The 22,551-nt window shown below is 36.1% G+C and overlaps 1 protein-coding gene across 4 annotated transcripts in view; it reads left to right on the plus strand.

The window, feature by feature from the left end:
• Positions 1-15,039, plus strand: part of LOC107657105 (probable palmitoyltransferase ZDHHC1) — a 17,563-nt gene extending 2,524 nt beyond the window's left edge. The window contains exons 2-11 of one of the 4 annotated variants that reach the window (XM_016445109.1): positions 1,291-1,535; positions 1,745-1,920; positions 4,508-4,609; positions 5,469-5,596; positions 5,718-5,873; positions 7,766-7,887; positions 10,464-10,555; positions 12,042-12,156; positions 12,331-12,433; positions 13,973-15,039. In XM_016445109.1, the coding sequence (XP_016300595.1) occupies positions 1,317-1,535; positions 1,745-1,920; positions 4,508-4,609; positions 5,469-5,596; positions 5,718-5,873; positions 7,766-7,887; positions 10,464-10,555; positions 12,042-12,156; positions 12,331-12,433; positions 13,973-14,502 (1,743 nt within the window). In that variant the 5' untranslated portion in view covers positions 1,291-1,316 and the 3' untranslated portion in view covers positions 14,503-15,039. The remainder of the gene's footprint in view (positions 1-1,290; positions 1,536-1,744; positions 1,921-4,507; positions 4,610-5,468; positions 5,597-5,717; positions 5,874-7,765; positions 7,888-10,463; positions 10,556-12,041; positions 12,157-12,330; positions 12,434-13,972) is intronic. The other 3 variants (XM_016445112.1, XM_016445110.1, XM_016445111.1) reach the window with 3 other exon arrangements.
• Positions 15,040-22,551: the final 7,512 nt, after the last annotated feature.

Here is a 22,551-nt window from a genome sequence, read left to right on the forward strand (position 1 = left end):
TTTTTTAATTGTGTTCAGCACGGTGGGCCGCATTTGAATTCGTGACGGGCCGCGGGTTGAGAACCACTGCGTTAAAGAGACCTTGATATATGACACAGTGCCCTAATGAAAGCCAAATCGTGATGTGCATGATGTCCCTGTATCTTGGATCAATTAATGTTGCAGGTGCACTATATATTTGTCTTCCATGACGCTAACCCTTTTTATGTTGCGCGTCAACTCCGTGTCTTCCTCGGTTGGGAGCAACATATCCTCAGATAATAACCGTAGGACTGGTTTAACAGAGGACGCTGTAACTGTCTTCTCGGAAGACAGCGCATCTGTAAAATCCGTGACCTTCTTCAGCGCTGCATTAACGGATTCTAGGACTTCGATGTCCTGCCACGTCGGAATCAAATGTTGGCTGCGCCGGTCATCCAGCACCCTCCTAATGGCTGGGGCTTGCTCGAGAACGCGATTTACCCCACCTGGTAGGACAGTCCTGTGAATACATTAAAAACACAGTTGTATTAGTACTCAATGTAGGCTATTTAAGTATAAGTTTGTAACCTATATTATGCTCTTATTCGTATTTTTCATTATTTTTTAATGTGTATTTTTGAAGATGACGATCCTGACTCGCCATCTCCTCACATGCGCCTTTAGAGAGAATTGCATCTTTACGTTCAAATGGCTCGGATAGCTGTCTACTAGAAACTGGCTTGCAAATTGAAACAGTTCACTGGATGACACAGTTTCAGACTTTAGACACCTCATAACAAATTGGTTGCTTATTTTTGTTTCAGATTTTCTGAGTTGGCAGCCACACCAGAAACCTAACTAAATGCAAAAAATAAAAAGGCTGAAAAAAGCCCCGATGTCCCCTGTTTTTTTTTTTTTTAATTAGAAATAAATCTAATTCGTATAAAAAACAAAGCATTTTCAATAAATTTTGTGTGAAATAATTAAAAATACAATAATTCGGAACTCTGTTTTAAACATTGTTGTGACATTATTTTAAAATGTATAGATAATTCTGTCAAAGCTGTATGACTTTCTTCTTTCCTTCTTCATTTTTAAGGATGTCAGTAACCAAACCAAACCAAAAAAAAATAAAAAACTGCAACATTTCTCAAAATATCTTTTATTATCTACCACAGAAGAAACAAAGCCATACATGTTTGGACAACTTGAGGGTGATTAAAAGATGACAGAATTACCATTTTTGGGTGAACTATCCCTTTAAAGCAGTGAGTCTTATCAAACCTGTAATATTTTAAAAATAAACATTCTGCACTGTTTTAATGGCAGGAGTGACAGAAGGAGGCTCCCCTCTCATGGATGTCTGCAGTAAGAACTCCAATCGCACAGCCCCAGTGAGTGAGGGGGTACCCAGGAGAGCTGATGTGCCCCTGTGCTCTCGGACCAATGGTTGGAGCTGGCCCCCGCACCCTTTCCAGCTCCTGGCCTGGATGCTTTATCTCTACTTTGCTGTCACTGGCTTTGGTGTATTTGTGCCTCTGCTCCCCACACACTGGATCCCAGCCGGAAATATTGTATCCTTGTTTTGCAGTTTGTCATATGGCCTGCATGAAGCTATTCCTGCGCACATCAGCTCTTATTAATATGCATATGTTACCCTGTAGCAGCCATTGGAAGTTGAATCTTTGTGCAGCTCTGTGTGAATTATATACAGCATGTCTGCTTTAAATTGTTGAGAGACTCACTTTTTTGAGTAATTATCAGTCTTTAACTCAGAGCTCAGTGTACAGGCATTACATTTGTCTGTCACCTCTTCATGCACCTGATGGCCATCTCCATCGACCCTGCAGATTATAATGTCAGAGCTAAGAGTTATAAGGGACCCATGCCGGTGTTTGACCGCACCAAACATGCACACGTCATTGAGAACTGTCACTGCTACCTCTGTGAAGTAGATGTGTAAGTACAGGCATGATGCTGTCTATTTCTCTATTGTTGTGTGGGTATGCATGTGTACAGATTCTTTATTCAGATTTCTGTAACCCTCTGTAACTGTAGTAAAACAACTGTAATGCACACCCACTACATTTTATTAAATCTTATTGTTTTTATTAAAATGCTGCAATAGCAATATCATAAGAACAAGTGGCTGAATCTTACAATCATTGACATCCAAGTCTTGAATTGGAAATTACTAAGCTATTGCAGCACTTTCTAATGCTGACTGTAATACATAGTTAATTTGACAACTTTTTTGAAGTTTCAGGTGCAACTTGACAATAACTGACAGTAGTGCTGGGCGATATACCAGTTCAAATGGTAAACCGGTTCTAATTATGCAACTGGTATGAATAATAATAAAAAAACGGCATACCGGTATAAGTGCCTAAGCAATGTACTATGTTACGCAGATATATTTGCATACCGCGGAATACACTATATAGCAAAATCTCTAACGATAGACGCTTTATTCTGCAGTAACAATATATACCGGCATACTGCCCAGCCCTACTTCCATAGTATGAAAAAATACTATGGGAGTCAATGGAGACCAGACACTTTTTGGTTACGAACATTCTTCAAAATATCTTCTTTTGTGTTGAGAAAAACAAAGAAATTCATGCAGGTTTATAGCAACTTGAGGGTGAGTGAATGATGACAGAATTTTCATTTTTGGGTGAACTATTCCTTTAAGACCTCACATAATACCAGGGTCTCAAATAGCCTACTACTACACATGCCTTGTCTTTAGTTATTAACAATCATTTAAGACACAAATGAATACGTTTATGAGGATACTCACAAAGACGGGCATTTTGACACATAACTATGTGTATTTGGATGTTCAAGCACAAGGTGTGAGAAAGGACTCTAGTTTAGTCAGGCTGTACACGCAGCTGCTTTAAGCCTGAGGTGTGCACCGCTCGTATCAGGCTTGGAAACCCTGATAACACACACGCATTTACCAAAATGAATTCTCCCCCACTGCTTAATGTGCATGAATGATTTAAAATGCAAAAAATGATTAAAAATTGGTTTTAAACCGCAGTGCTTACAAAAGAGTTTAAATGACTGCACAACAAGATTGACATATTTCAAGCGGGTTATCGCCCACCCCTTAAGGGAATATATAGTTTCTTCAGACACAAAAAGCAATATACATCAGTCAAGTTCAACTAACTTGAATAATAATTATATTATTATATTATTATAATATAATAAGTTATAATAATAACTTCAATAATCAAACTAACCTAAAATCGATGGGGGACGATGACGTTGTGTTTTTATCTGGTCCTTGTTCCTGGTCCACTTGCTATTCCATAACTTCCACTTCATCATCAGCTTTAGTAAAATGACCTGATAGCTTGGGATTTTATTGAGTAACTCATGTTTTCAATCCCTAATGGTAATGAATGGAATTTACGACAAAGCTCCACTAAATAACAGCACTAATAAGTGGGGGGCGTGGTGGGTCTTTGGCGATCAGCGCTACCGATGGCAAGTCAGTCTACTCCACAGCCAATCACGGGCCCCCTTCTTGCTCGGGGCCCGGGGCTTCAGCCCCGCCTAGCCCTATAGCCCTGTTAATGTGGCCTTGCGTGTCTGTCAGAGCATCTGACGTTGCAAACTGCTTTAAACTATATGTGTTACGTTAACTATATCTTATGAGTTATTTTAAAGCCCTTAATATAAGCATGTCTCATGTTTAGGACAAATTGGATTATGCACTTTCCCCCGCAGCAGCTCACTCTGCGTCCTTTGCTATTATTCAGATGCGCTCGTATCAAACTACTGTATGTTGATATAGGTGGTATTGCCTCATACCATATCGCTTAGAAAAAATATTTTGATATATTGTACAAACTCGATATATACCGCCCAGCCCTACATTACAGGTATTTTACCATGCTCAGATCTTATTTTGGACCTGTTTTTGAAGCTGCGGTTGCTTATTTGTTTCGCGAGAGTTGGCAACAGTGATTTTCATTCACTGTTTTTGTTTCGTGCAGATGTTTAATGTAGCATAATTTCAAAAAGCTGAAGTCAGACCATTCTGTTTTTGCTTTAAATTATTAAATTATATAAACTAATTTACATCAAGAACTGTTCATGCTACATGTAGCATCTTTGATTTTTCTGCAACTGTTTCATGCTTTCTGATTCATATAAAGGCAGTATCAGGAAAAAAACGTGATAAACCGTGAAACTGTCAGAATCCTTAAAAAAACCCTGTGATACAGATTTTTGATCAAACCGCCCAGCACTAACTGAAAGACTACTACTTTGCATCTGACAGACTGTATGAGCACGTTTCTGAGTTTACATTGTTTTCTCTGTCTTAACATCTCCTGAATTAATGTTCATTGGTGGATTCTGACATAAGCGAGGATCGCTTATGCTTAGCACTTTCACAGGATATGCTACCCTTTTTGCCTGTCCCTGTACTTAACAATGCATTGTGTCGAATCATGTAACTTTTCAAGCAGCTCTTGTACCCCACAATCTGTAAATAACCAATTACCTGTAAACTTGTTCTTCCCAGGGGGCCTAAATCAAAACACTGTAGTGCATGTAATAAGTGTGTGGCAAGCTTTGACCACCACTGTCGATGGTTGAACAATTGTGTGGGCAGCAGAAATTACTGGTGAGTCGTTTTCACTTCCTCTTCTCTGTCTGTCATTGTGTGGGTCCGTTTTTTTCTGTCCGTTCGTTTCCATGGACAGACGGATCCTGTGTCAAACTTTTCAGAAAGAGATGTAAAATTCAGATAAAGCATTTTATTTTATAGTCTGTCACCATATCCAGTATGCTGATGTGAAACATTTCATGATTTTATGACATATGTAATGTTTTCTCAAATGGAAGTCATAAAGCAATCATGAGATCAAGTGCTGTTGCTTAGCATCACATACAAACATTTGTGAGTTTCATTTTCACTGGCAGACTTTTGGGATGCTGACCAATGAATCAGTCATGCGTGTTTTTACCTTCTAATGTAGCAAATGACTTTTCATTAAATGAAAATATTCAGGCAGTGGGAATAAAGTCCCTATGACATAACTAATGCAGCATTTTTTACAAGTATAAAACAAATATCATAACACAAATTCATCCTTGTAGATCCACACTACTGTTCAAATTTTTTCGGGTCAGATTTATTTTATTTTTTTTTTTTAATTAATGAATACTTTCGTTCAGCAAGAATGCATTAAAGTGACAGTAAAGACATTTACATTGTTACAAAAATTTCTATTTGAAATAAAAAATTCAGCTTTGCCATCAAAGGAATCAATTACATTTGAAAATGTAATAAAATAGAAAACAGTCTTAAATTGAAATTAATATTTCATATAACTTTTTTTTTATTTCTGACCTCAAACCTTTGAACAGTAGTGTATAAAAATAGCATTTACTAAAAAAAAAATCTCTTTGAAGGCCTGAAAATCTCAAGTGCAATGTATTTGTTAATTATTTATTTTTCTCTCTCTTTCTATTTGTGACAGGCTTTTTCTCAATAGTGTGGTTTCTGCTGTCCTGGGGATTGTTTTGGTTGTAGCTATTGCTAGTTATGTTTTTATAGAGTTCTTTTTGGACCCATCGAAACTTCGTTCCAACAAGCACTTTCAACAGGGTAAGGGCGTCTTTGAATGTACTGAAAAGTTGGCCACACTACACACAACAAAACACACATTTTCACAGATGTGTCCACATGTCAGAGCTCTAATCTTCTGTATTTCTTTTTCTGTCTGCAGTAAGGAATGAGTCTGTGGTGTGGTTTGTGTTTCTACCAGTGGCTCCAGTCACCACAGCTGGTCCAGCCATTCCCACTCTAACAGGAGTCACCATTGCTCTGGGCCTACTGTCTGCACTTTTGCTGGGACACTTACTCTGCTTCCACATGTACCTCAGTGAGTACACTCTTCTACCTACAAGATTTCTAAAAATGATTTTGTCACCAGGGCATTTTTTTAATTTATTTGTACAGTAAAAACAATAATTTTGTGAAATATTATTACAATTAAAATAACTTTTATATTTAATATACGTGACCCTGGACCACAAAACCAGTCATAATGGTAAATTTCTCGAAATTGAGATTTATACATAATCCGAAAGCTGAATAAATAAACTTTCCATTGATATATGATGTGTTAGGATAGGACAATATTTGGCCGAGATACAACTATTTGAATATCTGGAATCTGAGAGTGCAAAAAAATCTAAATACTGAGAAAATCGCCTTTAAAGTTGTCCAAATGAAGTTCTTAGCAATGCATATTACTAATCAAAAATTAAGTTTTAATATATTTACGGTAGGAAATTTACAAAATATCTTCATGGAACATGATCTTTACTTAATATCCTAATGATTTTTGGCATAAAAGAAAAATCGATAATTTTGACCCATACAATGTTTTTTTTTTTTGGCTATTGCTACAAATATCCCCCAGCGACTTAAGACTGGTTTTGTGGTCCAGGGTCACATATTTAAAAATGTAATTTATTCCAGTGATGGCAAAGAATTTTCAGCAGTCTCACATGAATCTTCAGAAATCATTCTAATATGCTGACAAGTAACAATTATTAATATAATCAATGCTGAAAACAGTTGTGCTGCTTAATATTTTTGTGGATACTGTGATACATTTTGTTTCAGGACTGCTGAATAGAAAGGTAAAAAGAACAACATTAATTTGAAATAGATTTTTTTGTAACAATGTAAAAGTCTTTACTGTCAATTAAATTGCTGAATAAAAGTATTAATATCTTTAAAAACAAATCTTACTGTATCCTACTTTTGAACAGTAGTGTATGAGAGAGCATTCCCAGCAATGCACACCTCTGTCTTCAAAATTAACCTAGGATTAAACTCAGCTGCCTTGATTTATAGTGCACTCAAATTCTTAATAAGGAACTGAATGCATTAAAAGTAATTGCAGCAAACTTGGAATTACAATATGCCTATATTTGCATATGTCATTACAAATATACTGTATCTTTGAAGTGGGGTTTCTGCAACTATTTACCTTTTGAACAGCAGGTGCAGGTGTATTCCTCTGATTCCTGGAATAATCAGCTCAATATCTGCCCAATGCCAACAGTTGGGTTTGAGTGCAGGCTTTGGTGTAGTCTGCATAAGATAGACTGCAGCTTGATTACCATGACAGTCATTCACCGCCACATGCTGCCTACCTTCAGCTCAGGCAGATCTGTGTAGTTTAGTGCCAGCCTTGACAACAAAACACCATAGGCAAGATCAATTGATTTTCTGAAGCCACACTGACAAGGACAGTCATCCTATGATCAGTCTCTGGTTCTGAGGTTATTTGATGCTTTGTTGCTGTTGTTAATTAACCTTAATTAAACATTCTCCTCTGTGGGTTTGTCGGCTTGCAGTAGCTCATGGCTCAAATAAACAATGAGAAGAAATTAAATAAACAATAAAGAAATATAAACGTAAAATAAAGAAGATAGACATTTAAATGATGTATACTACATTAAGCCCTGTTATGTACACGTGACATCTCACTTTGTGCCACAAGGGGGCATTCCAAGAAAATCCAGAGGCAAAAGAACTTGGTTTCACTTTCCAACCTGTTTTTGAGATCAAACAAGAAATAAACATCCACATCTATACTTTATAATAGGCAAGTTTTTGCCTAATGATATGAATAATATGTACAATAAAAAATATGTAGATATGGTTCCTATCCTGAATGACATTATAAATGATGTGATGTGTATGGGCGATATGGCAGTAGACATTTTGTATCAGACTCTGTCTCATTCTCTCCTTTAGTGTGGAACAGACTTAGCACATACGAGTATATTGTGCGACAGCGGCATCTGCAAGAGGCCAAAGATTCCAAAAAGCCCCTTCCAGAGCATGAATCTGGGGTTCCCACGATTAATCTAATCAAGGTAAAACAGACAAACAAACATATATTTTCAGCACAGCTAAAGATGGTTATGTACATTTTTTTGATGGACAATGTCTATACTGTACATTTTTGGTTTGTTCAAAATAACAAAAAGATAATATATTTTTTTCCACTCACATAAACTTGCAAATGTATCAATTAATTAGCTGATTAATGTCACCATTTTGTTGCCAGTCCATTGAAAAAATTGCAGGCTCTCAACAGATCTGTATTTCGGCCTGTTATTTTTATGTAATTATATATTAGTACTTGGAGCATACATGAAATACACAGGTGCAGGAGACACGCTGACGCATGTTTAAATTATTCTATGCTATTAATTCTATACGAATTTTGTGGAAATGCCAGTTTTTTTTCATCTAAATATACTCCTGTTGAAAATTTTAGGGTCAGTAGATTTTTAAAAAATACTTTTATTCTGCAAGGATGCATTACATTGAGCTGAAGTGACAGTAAAGAGATTTACACTGTTACAAAAAAAAATCTAATTTGAGTAAATGCTGTTCTTTTAAACTTTCTATTCATCACTGAGTCCTGAAAAAAAAGTATCATGCTTTCCACAAAAACATTAAGCAGCACATCAGTTTTCAACATTGATAATAATAAGAAATGTTTCTTGAGCAGCAAATCAGCATATTAGTAGGATGTTTTCTGAAGGATCGTGTGACACTGGAGACTGGAGTAATGGCTGCTGAAAATTCAGCTTTGCAATCACAGGAATAAATTACATTTTAAAATGCATTAAAATAGTACAATTATTTTAAACTGTGTTAATAGTTTACAACATTTCTGACTTTACTGTATTTTTAATCAAATAAATGCAGCCTTAGTGAGCATAAGGACATTCTTTCAAAAACATAAAAAAATCTTACCAACCCCAAACTTTTAAAAGGTAGTGTATGTATTTAGATATGGCCATGACTTCACACTTCCAACTTTCTGTTTTATAGTGGTTTAGGTTTTTGAGCCTTTGAAAAAATACATATCTGTTCACAAATCTATCAGATTCCCCTTGAAGGCTTATGTACTGAATATGAATACTCAAAAAACAGAGCAAGTGTCCACATACATAATCATCAGGGTGGCTAGCTCATGGCAACCTAGTTGTAACAACCAGGTTGTTAAAACAACCTAGTGTGAGGATGAAATCATCTGTCCAGTTGCTTCTCAGAGCAATTAACACATTCCCAGGAAAATGTCTCCACCAGGCTACTGCCAACTCCTCCCATGGGCGGTACGTTGAGCTCACACTGAACTATAGGAAATGACCTCACACCATGAGTTCACTTCCTGCCACAGAGCACATGGTTTGTGTTCTGAGGACAATGTGAATCTGCCTTGATGGACCTTTAGCACTGTGCTTTAAAAATAAGGCTGTAAGCAGGCATGACAGTAACATTTTACACTTTGACAGTATAATACTTTTTGACAATCTAATAAATACAATCAATTAAATACTGTCCTTTTGAACTTTCTATTTATAAAAGAAATCTTGAAAAAATTTATCAGTTTAACATTAAGCAGCACAACTGTTTTCAACATTGATAATAAAAATACATACGTGTTTGAACACCAAATCAACACAGAATGATTTCTGAAGTACCATGTGACACTGAAGACTGGCGTAATTGCTGATGAAAATTCAGCTTTGCCATCACAGAAATAATTGGTTATTTTAAACTGTAATAATATTTTAAAGTATAAATAAATGCAGCCTTGGTGAGCATAAGCATATTTTAGACTTTTAAGTTTAACCCCAAACTTTTGAACAGAAGTGAACATATTAAAATGAAGTATGTAACATACAATATACTTTCACAATTCTAAACATATGCTATTTTGCAAAAATCTCTTACCTAGAGAGGCTGGGATTTTAGTTATTTTTTTCCAGAAGGGTTATGTAAGTTGACCCCAGCCTTAACTCAGTAGTACACCTCATGAGAGCGCTTGAGAGGTGTGCATGTGACTATGCTGTTCTTTAAGAAATGTTTGCTTTGGCTCACTGTGTAGATTGTTGTGTTGGGCAGGGCTGGCATTTCACTAATTTCATGTTACCACATACACAAGCACACAAGTGCCATCAGTACCTCACACCCCTAAGACACAAATTTGCTCACACATACTCTTAGATTCTACACTTCTGTTCACAAAAAAAAAAAAAAAAAATATCCGTACCCACTGTATATACCTATTGTGGATTTATTGGATGATGATGGTTGTGTTGCTAAAAAATAAGTCCTAGCATATAAAGAACTGAAGATTTGATCACAGTTTATTTATTGAATAAAACAGCTGGTGGCATTATATTCAGCTAGTTTGAGCAAATGTAATATGGGTAAATGATTTTTGTCAGTGATTTTTTTAAAGGTTGTACATCATGGTGTTACTTTGAAGGTCATTCAGTATCTAATGTGGATCATATAATGCTTTGTTTATAATGCAGCATACATGTTTCATGTAGGACCACTACTCCTTTTCGAAGCGATTGTAATGTATCTCTGATATGCCTGTTTTCTCTCTCACCATAATTTAATTTCCATCATTGTTTTGCTGCAGCAGCAGGTCAGTTATGGCGGAACTCTCGGCTACACCAACCCTGAGATGGAGGTAGAGGATCCAACCGCCATGAGCTCCCAAGAAGGATCTGCGTGAGTTTTGCCAGCTAGATTAATAAAACGATAGCATACTTAAAAATATTACGTGGTCAATGACTCAAGTTATGTTATGTACATTACCGTGCAAAATTTGGGGTAAGTAGTAGTAGTAGTATTTGGGGTAAGTTTTTTTTTTTTTTTTTTTCCCAGCAAGGATGCATTAAAGGGGCCATGAACTGCATTTATTTATTATTATTTTGTAAAATAAAATTTTGTAAAAAAAAAAAAAACAATTTTAATAAAAAAAGAAAGAAAAGTAAGTGTAGAGCCCTGGGAAAACAATCACCCATTCACACGAGACTTGGCTTTCTCTCCCCTTAAGCCTGCCTACATTAATGTCTACAGTCCAGCCAAATCAGCGTTACTCTGCATATTTTGTTCTAAGAGTGGCTTAAGGGGATGACTGATTCCTTTACAGTGATCCAAAAAATACAGATAATCTCATTTATTCTATTGGGCAATTATGGTATCATGACAACCCTTTGAGAACTCAGCTGGAAGGGAAGAAAGCATACTAATGCTTTTTGTGGGGCAGTTAAAATGTGAGCTAGAGCATCAGTTTCAGATTACATTTTTTTTTACTTATTTGATTTTTATATCTGGAGGGACTGGTCCATTAGTTCCTTATACATCAGTATGCATTTTACAATAATCCATATTTTTCTAAGGTTTTTGTTTAATTGAGAAAGCCCGGTGAACCGAGTGTTCGTTTAATTTTAACCTTTTCAGGCTCCTAACTGGACCAGTTCTGCAGAAGCAGTTACTGAGGCCTGTTTTGCTCATGTGTCATATTACTCAAAAATAAACAGTGAGCATTAACAGTATTTCATAACAGAGATTGCAAAACAGGCTTTCATACTATTTTACACGTCATAGGGGCAGAATTGTTTCCCATGGCATTTCAATTTCCATGTTATTATACATTAAAGGCCTCACTCGTAAATTGTCTATTCAGTAACAGACATTAGTTGTCTTCATTAAAAATGTAATGAAATTATGAATATGAAGTTCACACGTTGTATGTGAGATTATAATAGTCTGTACAATAAAAATGATTGCTAGTAAGCTAAGATATAAACCTCTTATTTCTATTCTGATTACTATTGTATTCTAAACTTCTTGTTAGCTGGAGTGGCTGGGACAGGTTTGATCAATCTGTGTAGCAGGAAGTGTTGATATGATTGCATGTGAACATCAGCCAGCAGTGGCAAAGTGGTACTGTGATGTCAGACTGACAGTCATGTTGGGTGATGAGTGATTCCATAGAATTTCCATAGTTTTGCAACGGCTTGTCATTGCATTTTGTTATGTGGCTCTTGGAACTTTTAGCAATCATAGCAAATGGTCTTCGAAGACAGTGGATGTATCTTTTTTTTAAGAAATGTTGTCTATGGTATAACATCTGAAGTAAATAAGTGAATGTAAAATTGTTGTTTGGTCATTTGTGCACAAGCTTTGAATAATGGGCGTCTCTCCGTAGGCGTTACGGCAACGGCCAGGTCAGAGGCTCGTCTGAGCACTTGGGTGAAGAAGAGCTCCTCCCTGCTGTCCTAACAGAGAACAAAGCATCTCCTCACCCTCACAAACACACACAGGTGTGACACATTATCACACACAACACAACCTGCAGACACACAACAAGTTAATATCAAACAAATGTATAATAATTTTAGGGTCTATTTATACAACCAGTGGCCTGTACACTCTACTTAAGTTGCAACATCTGTCTGCCTCATTATGTGGTAAAACAGTTTCATTTATTTCCATAGAAAAAAAAGTGGAAAGTGCGCAAACTTGCAGCCGAGGTAAACAGTGACAGGTCCATTGACACCAGCACCACCAAAGGCATGCCAAAGACTTCTGCTGAGCAGGGTAAGATAAACGTACACGATCAACTTATGTCTGTAATATCTCTTTGATTTACACTACTGTTCAAAGTTTGAGGTCGATAAGATTTTAATTTTTTTTATGTTCTTGAAAGAAGCCCGTTATGCTCGCCAAGGCTGAAACGTCAAAAGAACAACTTTTGTTTGAAATAGTAATGTTTTGTAACAGTGTAAGTCTACTGTCACTTACTGACCCCAAACGTTTGAATAGTAGTGTACATCTATTCATTTAGCAGACACTTTTATCTAAAGCAATTTACAAAATGTGGAATACAACAGTGATTCATTCTAGGAGGCTGAAGATCAGAGGAGTACAGGCCAGAATAGAGATGAGAGTAAGAAAGAGTAAAAAAGTGCCTGGACGTATATAAATAAAACACAGATAGTATACATTTGTTCATTATGCAATTATTAGTGCATGTGTTTTATGTATTAGTGCAAGTGCCTAAAATGTTGTTTATGTTTACAAACACAGATAAAAAGTACAGTGCTGCAACATATTAGCAGCATATCACATACTGAACATGAGAACTAAGATAGAATGTAGACTAATCCTAACAGTGCGTCACTGGTTTAGGAGATTAGTAAGTTATGGAAGACGTTGCTATGTTATAATATTAAACAGTGTGGTAGATCTGAATCACTGAACAACACCCTGTTTGCTTTAGATGGAAGAATCGCACTAAGAATAATAAAAAATCTGCTAATAGAGCAGTTGTCTTTACCTGATTTATTTTAGCTTGTGTTGCATTGTTAGTTGTAATTATAGTGTTTGATTAGTTCTGTGCTCCTAAACTACCTGTGTGCCTTGTTCAAATATTTGATCTAGGAACTATTGAAGCTTATTTCTGCAACATAAAACATCCATTAGTAAATCATAATTCTGACATTAAAAGTCATAATTCTGACATAAAAAATAATGACAAAATTGAAAATATGATAGTCATTGAGATTAAAAGTCATATGAGTCATAGCTACGAATATTTGTCATAATTTTAAATTTATCTCATAATTATGACAGTATAAATTATGAGAAAGTTATAAAAGTCATAATTATGAGAAGTTTCAACTTTTTATATGACAGTTTGCCATCATTTAGAATTTGTATAATCTGACATAAAGTAGAAATTAGGAGATAAAAAGGGACAGTAGGAATTATGAGAAAGTCATAATTATGAGATAAATTTCTGCTTTTTATAATGACAGTTTGTCATAATTTCGATAATATATAATATATCATTATGATTTTTATGTCATAATAATAATTTACCAAAGCTTGTTTTTTTTCTTAGGTTGCAGAAACGAGATTCCATAAGCTGTTTTTATTCACACAAGTTTAGCTGTTTGAGTTTAGCATGTAGTTTCCCAGTATAATCTTGTAAAAATGTAAAATTGAATCGATTCTGACATAATTGTAGCAAATGCTTAAAAAAAAAATCCTTGTGGTGTTTTTCAGTGGTCTTGATATTGGTGAATCAGAGTGTGAGTTACCTTTGTGATTTGTGTCTGCGCTTTACACAAATAGGGTCCTCTGTAGCTGCCTCCACTGTGTCCTCCTCTATTGGTCAACGCTTACCCTTCCCAGCATTCCCCCTGCGGGCCTCCCTCCCCCCTCTTGCACCCATACAAGCCGCTGGTCCCCCTGCTGAGTATCATTCTGACTCTGTAGAATCTCTGGAGGAGATCCCTGTAGCAATGGCACGGCTTGGCAGTGCAGCCCTGGCTGGCACTACTAATGCTGCTATGTCTGCCAGCAGCTATTCCTCTTCTCTCCAGTGTGCTTTGCCTTCCTCAGCAGCTGGACAAGCTTTACCCTCCCCTCAGCCCAGGACCAAGAGGAAAGCAGCCGTTCGTAAAGCTGCAGAGCAGAGGTTTGAGATGGTATCCCATAATCCGTCTATGTTCGTGAGTCGAGAAAGCAGAGAGCCTGCCATGCCCCTAGAGGGCATTATCACAGAGGAAAGTCCCCGTGTGGCCAAACGCAAACAGACAGGCACAAAGAGAAATATGGAGGACACTAAACCCAGCACCAGTGTAAGAACCCTGCTTGCGTAGTGACTGCTACAGAGACGCATCACCACTAGTCAGGACTCATGGGGCATGTGGTCAGCCTTGTTTCTCCGTTAAAAAGCTTGAGCTGCTTTAGTAAGATAAGATAAAAACTGATGTAGCACTCAGAACCTGATGCAACCTATGCAAAACACCACTGAATGAGAATTTGTTGTCTGACCTTTTGCTGGACAAAACATCTAATGCTGGTTGTCGTTGGTCAAAGTTGCATTTAGATATGTTTGACAGTGGGTCATCAGATTCACTTATATATATTTATTAATGAAATTGTTGATTGTGGATTGAAGCCTTGGACTTGAGCCCTCAACTCATTATGAATTTTTTGACTATAAACTAACATATTTAGCCTTTCATTAATTCCAGTACCTTTCACTATGACTATGCTGAAGCATTGCACAAATATGTTTTTTTAAATACTTAATGCAGTGCTACTTAACTATTTATTTATATACATTAAATGCCAAAGTTTTCGTTTTCTATGATGAATCACACGTCCACTGATTTTCATTTTCAGGTTGTTGTTTTTTTTTTGTCCATATCTGTACATTTTTGTATTTAGTTACCTATTTAAAATTATTGTTGTAATTAATTGTTGCATTTCCTTTTTGTTGTTTTTATGAGCTTTTATATGTCTGGTTGTTTGAATCGGGTCCAGTTTTCTTTGGGTGAACTTGAGTTACAGTATGTACTATCGAGTGCACTTTTAGAGGTATTCTACTCAAGTGCTTTAGTCACTTTCTAAATAAACATCTTATATTAAGCAGTGCCACATGATGTGGGCCCTTATGAATGAAGTCCACTCCCTTCATCTCAAATGCTGCTCAGACAACCCATACACAGTTGTTTATCTATGAACCGAAACATTCTTGGTACATGATGTTTTGGGTAGAGGGAGTGGCTGAATGATGGCCTGATGGGGAAGCAATATGAAAATGTTTATTATTATTATTATTATTTTTAATAAAATTGTATTCCTACACACTTTTTTTTACACTTTTTTTAACGTTATCAATGTTTTAATATCATCTGTTATTTTCAGGGTTTTTTATGTGTTATATCAACTAAAGAATGAGTGATATATTTTTGTAAATTTCTCTCAAAACCATCTTTAATAAATATTACACTGCAAAAGACTCCTGCAATGTTAGGATTATTAAAGGGGTGGGCAAAAATTCTAATTTGAAATCTAGCCACTCATTCTTTAATAAAGACAGTAAACAGGAAATGACTCTCAGGCTATGTTTGTTTGGAAAGGAATACTATTTTACTGCATATAATTTAAATGAGATTTCATTAATTTCAGTGCTGTGTAAAAATATACTTTATAAGTATGATCATGATATGTTATAAATAACAGTTGTTCAGTCATCAAATGGAAATGGAACAAAATCAAGTGTGTATCCCACAATACATTCCACACAGTGTGCAGTATTTTGTACATTTAGATCATCTGGATTTTCCAGGCATGTGGAAAATGTGCAAATGATGTGCAGTATATATACTGCAGATACATTATGAATAATACAATAGTATGCCATTCTGAACACAGCCAGAGTTATCATTGCCATTCCTGTACCTTTTATCTTTTTAACCTCAATTTCTCCTCCTCAATAAAAAGCATGTGTAGCATTGCATGATTGTTGCGCTGTTTTTGTGTCCTGAATCGATAGTAGACATTTTTCCAAGTACATTTCCTTTAAAGGTTCTACAGTCCGTACTAGTGTACACTTCAATTCATTCAGAATCCAAAGCAAAAATAGTCACGGGTGTCTATAGCAACACTTGGGTAATACCAATACATGACAACTTGGAGACTCAGTTGAGAAATTACCCAGATATCCAATATTCACATCTAGTGCAAATACACATGCTCTAAGAAGAATGTAAGTAAATTTCTGACTCTGTAATTGTGTAGAACTGTAGTGACAAAGAGCTTTCAGTAGCATAGACCTGCACACAATCATGTCACCCAAACACCTGCTGCAGGTCCTAGTATATTTTAATACTACATATTTATGGGCTTATCAGTTGAGAACACTACTACTGTTCTCTGCCAGGTCTGAAAGTTGACAGAAAGCCTGTTGTCAAGGCCATAATGTAGGCAAAAACAATATTAGGTAATGGTCACACATGGAGCTGAGGAAAAGTCTTTTTTAGACTCCCAACGGTTAAGATGAAAACTTGCTCAATATGGCTGAATAGAGAGAGACATGTGACAGAATTTGTCAGATGTTTCTTGAGTCACAATATCCACTAAATAAGAGTGTGGTTAACCACTGAAGTTTATTTACCAACAACTGAAGTATGATATTGGCAGTTACACTTGTGATTTCCTTGCCTTAAGAATGGGGCTATTGTTTTGGTTTTGAAAATAGCACTGACAAGATGGATCCTGTTCCCTGACCAGCTGTATAAAATCTTTCACACTCTCCTTCCTCTCCTGCTTTCAAAGCTCAGTATCACATTCTGCTCCTACATCCATTTAATCTCAAACTACTATAAAACTGTGCTGCCTATTCCGCTTTTAAAATCATTCATAGGTATATTAACATTTTCATAGGTATATTCTATTTTTATAAGCCTTTAAAATGTGTTTAGAAATTTCTTTCAAAAAAGGCTAGTTGCGATTTCTGTTTGGTCTTGGATGTGGTCCTTCTAAAACCCAGGTGGCTGTTTTTGCAGTGCTGTGTACCCAGAGTAACCATGGCATCAGGACACTAACATGGTAACACTGACAGTCAGAGTTGCTCTGCTGAAGAGAGGCATGCAGCAGAACTTGTGACAGGACTCACGTTGACAGCAGCAGCATTACTGACAGAAAGCTTTTGGCTGGAGCCAGGAGCACACTGCACGCAATTATTCACCACAGATGAAGAGCTTAGTTTTCAGAATTCACCTTGGCTGATGTATAACGTGTTCAAACTATTGTTGGTTGAACAGATTTATAGACCGTTCTGATCATCATATTCAAACAAAGGCCTTATTATGACATGCATTATGACTTCTCATGAATTATACTGTGTGCACTGAAGGGAATTTTGCTTTGTCAGTATGGGATAGTGAGATCAAGGGATTTGATATTCAAAGCTCCACCCATGTTCGTTTTTTTCTCTCCATCCTACAAGAAGCAGGCCTATCAAACTTTACCCTCACACATACTGTACACTAGCATAGTAATACATATAAAATGCCAAATGTAAAGTATATTATCGTACAGCTCTATACATAAAGTTAGATATTTAAGTTTATCCTACTTTATTCGCATACATACAGCAAAATCTCGGCTGTGTGATTGTTTATATCATGGCAAAATGTAAATTATATTATCACCCAGCAATATTTTTACGTTTTTCGAGTGTTTCAGGATGGATATAAATTTACCCACACACATACAGTACTCACATAAAGTGATATAGCAAATCTCAACTGCTTGATTGTTTATATCATTGCAGAATGTACACTATATTATTGCCCAGCTCTAATCTGCTAAATGCGACTATAAGGCATGAAGATAGGCTATTATAAACTTTAACATCATGATTCTCTCTAAAGACGCTTTGAAACAATGTGTTTTGTGAAAAGTGCTATACAAACAAAATATTGACAGCCAGCTATGCTGCTATGTTATTATCATGATTTTAGTCCTGATTGATTGATTTTAGCACAACAATTAATGGATGTTGTACTGTAGACAAAAGCCCAAAATCAGGCAAATCGGTGTTCGCTTGTGAGTGACCATCTCTATGTTTAAATGATCAAGGACATGATCTGAGAGAACTGATGTGATGCCGATGCGGCAATGCCTGAGAGATATTTAATAAGCTAAATATCTAGACCTGCCTACAATCCAAGTCTTGTAGTGTGAAATGTGTTTGACTGGAGCTGACATTGGCAAAGACAAACAGCTGTTTAGTGTGAAAAGACAATAAATCTGACAACTTTGGAAGACATGTAGTGGACAGCATTAGTACCGTTCATAATGTACCTTTGCTCTGAACAGGTTTACTTCAGTTCAGTACAGCAGATAAATAAGCTGTGGCCTCCACATGCAGCTTAGGTAGGATTGACAGGGAAAGATTGGTTAAACAGAACTGTGTGTCCTTTCACTGATCAATGTCTCTCAATCTGTTTCATTGATTTCCAGCGGTGATCTCATCATCTATAGTCCTTAACCAGAAAAAAAAGGAAAGAAAATAAGCTATGCTAGCAGCAATCGTCTCTATGACAACAGTTTAAACAAAAGCTGAAATATGAAGTGAGTGTTTGATGCCTTTAGTTTGACCCTCCAGTGGCTCTCACACATCTTTCCCACCGCTTGTGTTCATTAAATCACAGAATTGTTGTGGACACCAGTGGTCACTGCTGGACATATAGATGCAGTACTATATTTTCCAATGGTCACACACGCAGACAGGCTTCGAAAACACTTTACACACTTCATATTCTGTCACATGCAAAAACAAGCTACTTCAATGAACGGTGCTTGGTGGAGAGTTGATTCTTTCCATTATACATCAAACATGCAAAGACACCAACCAACAGCTCCAGACCTTTTGTTCTGAGGTGCACATCTGTTTCCTGTTGGCCATGGGTTTCTCTACTTTCACAGTGCTAAATGAGCTGAAAATGGAGAAACATTAGTTTGCATAGAAAAGCAGCTAAGTAAATGAACAAATGAGAAAAGGAAGAGTATGTTTTTGCAAAATCCAAATCGATGATGCATACTGCATTAAAAACACCTCTGACTGGTCAGCTTTCATGTTTTTAATTTGTGAGTATAAAACTGATTTGTTGCATGCTTAAATAATATGGGTGATAAAGAGGTGCTGAGAGTGAGAGGGTAAAACAGGATATGAACTGAAACTCTGGTAAATGCATGTCATGTCCCGTCTGATGCGCTGAAATGCTGTAGTGCAAGAATTCAGTTTGTTTGACATGTTGTGCACTGTAAATATCACACTATGGCAGATACTGGACCGTTCACTTTCTGCACGCCATTTTGCAGTGTGAAGTTTGATATCACAACAAAGTGTTTCCATGACAACTCGCTTTACACCCACTAAACATGTCAATCATCAAAAGGTCATAGAGATACAGTGTGTGTCTTAGCCACTGAATGTGTAACAGACATCACTCAACACTTTATTGAAACATAAAAGTTTAACAGGGCTATGAGTGCATGTCACACATCTGTAGGGTCAAAATCATTTATTTTTACAGAAAGAAATAATCCAATCCAGTATGTTTCCATATTAAATGATAATGTCTATAACTGTGTTATTTCAGCATGTGAACGTTTTTCAGGGTAGCGTAGGATGGATGGGTGTTGTTTATTGGCTATGCATTTAAAGCTCATGTTGTGGATGAGCTCTTGTTTTCAAAGCTAAAATACAAAAATAATGCATGCCATTCTCAGTCTCTTAAATGTGACATGAATGCAGTGGCTTTCCACTTTCAAAGGGGGGTGCCACTAAAAAAACAAAGCAAATTATTGACCCGAAGGCCCCCCATTTTCCAACACCATATTCAAAGGCCCCTCATATTGGACAAGTTACTCTGGTATTTCTGCTGTATTTATGATAAAGCTGCTTGCTTTCAAAAAATAAAATTCTTAACAGTCATTGCGAGTGTTGCTATATTAAAATAATTAACCACAAATAATTTTGAGATAACAGAAGATTCAAGATTCTGATTCGGTATGATCTTCAATAAAAACAGTTGTTATTAGGGGAAAATTTGTGTGTTGTTGCATTTGAATCAAGTTAAGTTTCTTTTTAATATAATTAGGTAATTTTAAATCATCTTGTGACCCATTTGGAAGTTTGCTGAGGGCCCACTGGGGGGCCTAATGAGAACAATTGTTCTAAATAACTACATATCTACTGATTGTCCTTTATAAAAACATAAATAAAATGAAGACACTTGATATTTCAACATTTTAATACTGACAAAGGTATTCTTAGTTTTAATGGCTTTGATCCTAGTTGAACACAGTGTCTTGTTCCCTTCCTCTTAAACACACACCACACACCCAATGTTTTGTCGTGGTATGTAGTTTTCCTTTCCCATAGCAAGTCTCAATACTGTTTCTGGTGGAGGCATCTGTAATGTAATCTGGTCAAGTGAGTGATGAAAGATCATTTCATTAGATCATTATTTGGAATGGCAACACTCCAAAGTTTCTTAAAGAGAGCTTCTTAAAGTACACGCATACATAAACACTCAAAAAATCTGCTCAGCCACAATATATTTGCTGAACCTAGGAAACAGTACACGTGACCTAACTGTACTACCAAGAAGAGGATAAATGCTGTGCTGTTGAGCTGTGAAAGAGCACAACCTTATAAAGTTCAGCATTATAGCTTTAGATGCTGATTGTCATGATACTCCAACACTCAAAAAACATTCAAAATAAACAAATAAATATTTAGATTATCCATTAATTTTTTTTATACATTTGATCATATTTTATATTTAACAATATTATAACTGGTTTATTTTTAAAATAATTTTAATACGTTTTTTTTAATATAAATCTAGCATATTTATTGAAATTATTGTATTATATTGTAAAGTCATGCAGTGATGAAATGCCAAGTGGCACAGCTGTGGAAAGATGAACAGCTGTTCAAAGATGAAGAGGCATTTAAACAAACTTCTCTGTTAAAAAATCTGAATGTAAAGCATTTTTCAGCACCATTATTCAGCAAGTGAACAAAAGTGTTCTTTGTATGTGTAAGGAGTTAAAGTAAAATTTTGGCGAACAGTTCGAAGGGCAGTTTGATCGGTCTAATGTGCCATAATACAACTGGCAATGCAAATGCTCCATCACAATTCTATATATATGAGCCTGAATTATTCAGTTCATTTAAACTGTTGCTATATGTTATTGGTGAAAAATTTAACTTGCTCCAAATATTTGTTATGCATTTTTGTTGATCGATGGTTCAAATATATTGTACTGGTACAAACTGTTTAAAAGGCTCATATATATATTTTGATCCTGCATGTTGTATTACTCATAAAAAGTCATTCCATATGGCAAAAATGGTTTAAAACATAAATAAATACATACAAACAAAATTAAAAATAGATCTCCTATGGAAATCTTGGCTCTGCTCTAACACATTTGGCTCCAGGCTGTTGCTAAAACGTAATTCTGTTTTTTATATGTCCTGTTCTTCGGACAACAAGAGGAAAGAGACAGTGAGGGCAACCATGGAACTTATTAATTCAGTGGATGAAGGAGAGGTGCCAAACGAGAAAAAGACAAGAAATATTATTTCTACTTATAACACGGTTACCTAAATAAATACTTGGACATAAAATAGTGGTTTGAGGTTTAATTATTTTATTAGCTTAAATAGAGACAGAACATGACAGTTTTCCAGAACGGTAATCATTCAAAAATATTTGAATGCTTAATGCTTCTATTGACCAAAAAAAATCAAGCATGCCAGAGCGTTTAGAGCAGCATGCAATGAAAATCCATTTCTTTTCTAAATGCATGTTATTATCGGTGCATATACTTCATTTTTTAAATTTGCTGGTAAAATGCCTGGTGATTTATGTCAGGTTTCACCAATCATTTAGTTTGCTTAAACCCAGCCTCTACAACTGACTGAAAGCTTGCAACAATTGAGCCGCCTTTATTTATATATCAGTTTTACAAATGACATTGTTCCTGAATGTCCTTAAAGGGGTCATATGATGTTGCTAAAAAGAACATTATTTTTATATAAAAAACGTACTTACAATCTCTGAGTCAGAACAGCCGGCATTGTAGTCTAATCTACCAGGATCAGGAAACAGTCCTCCATAAAATGCACTGGACACATCTGAATATTTGGGTTGAACCGGACAGCCTGTAACACTCCAAAGAGAAAGGAAAACTTGAAATCGCATCATATGACCCCTTTAAAATAGAGGTTTTGCCAGATTTGGCTTGAGCACTTCTGAGGACCAATCTTGTTCCAAAGTGTAGCTAAGTATGGACACACACACAAGCAGTATTGGATGAGCATTCTCACACAC

Source organism: Sinocyclocheilus anshuiensis, unplaced genomic scaffold, assembly GCF_001515605.1.
Source record: "Sinocyclocheilus anshuiensis isolate Anshui unplaced genomic scaffold, SAMN03320099.WGS_v1.1 scaffold944, whole genome shotgun sequence".
Lineage (NCBI taxonomy): Eukaryota > Metazoa > Chordata > Actinopteri > Cypriniformes > Cyprinidae > Sinocyclocheilus > Sinocyclocheilus anshuiensis.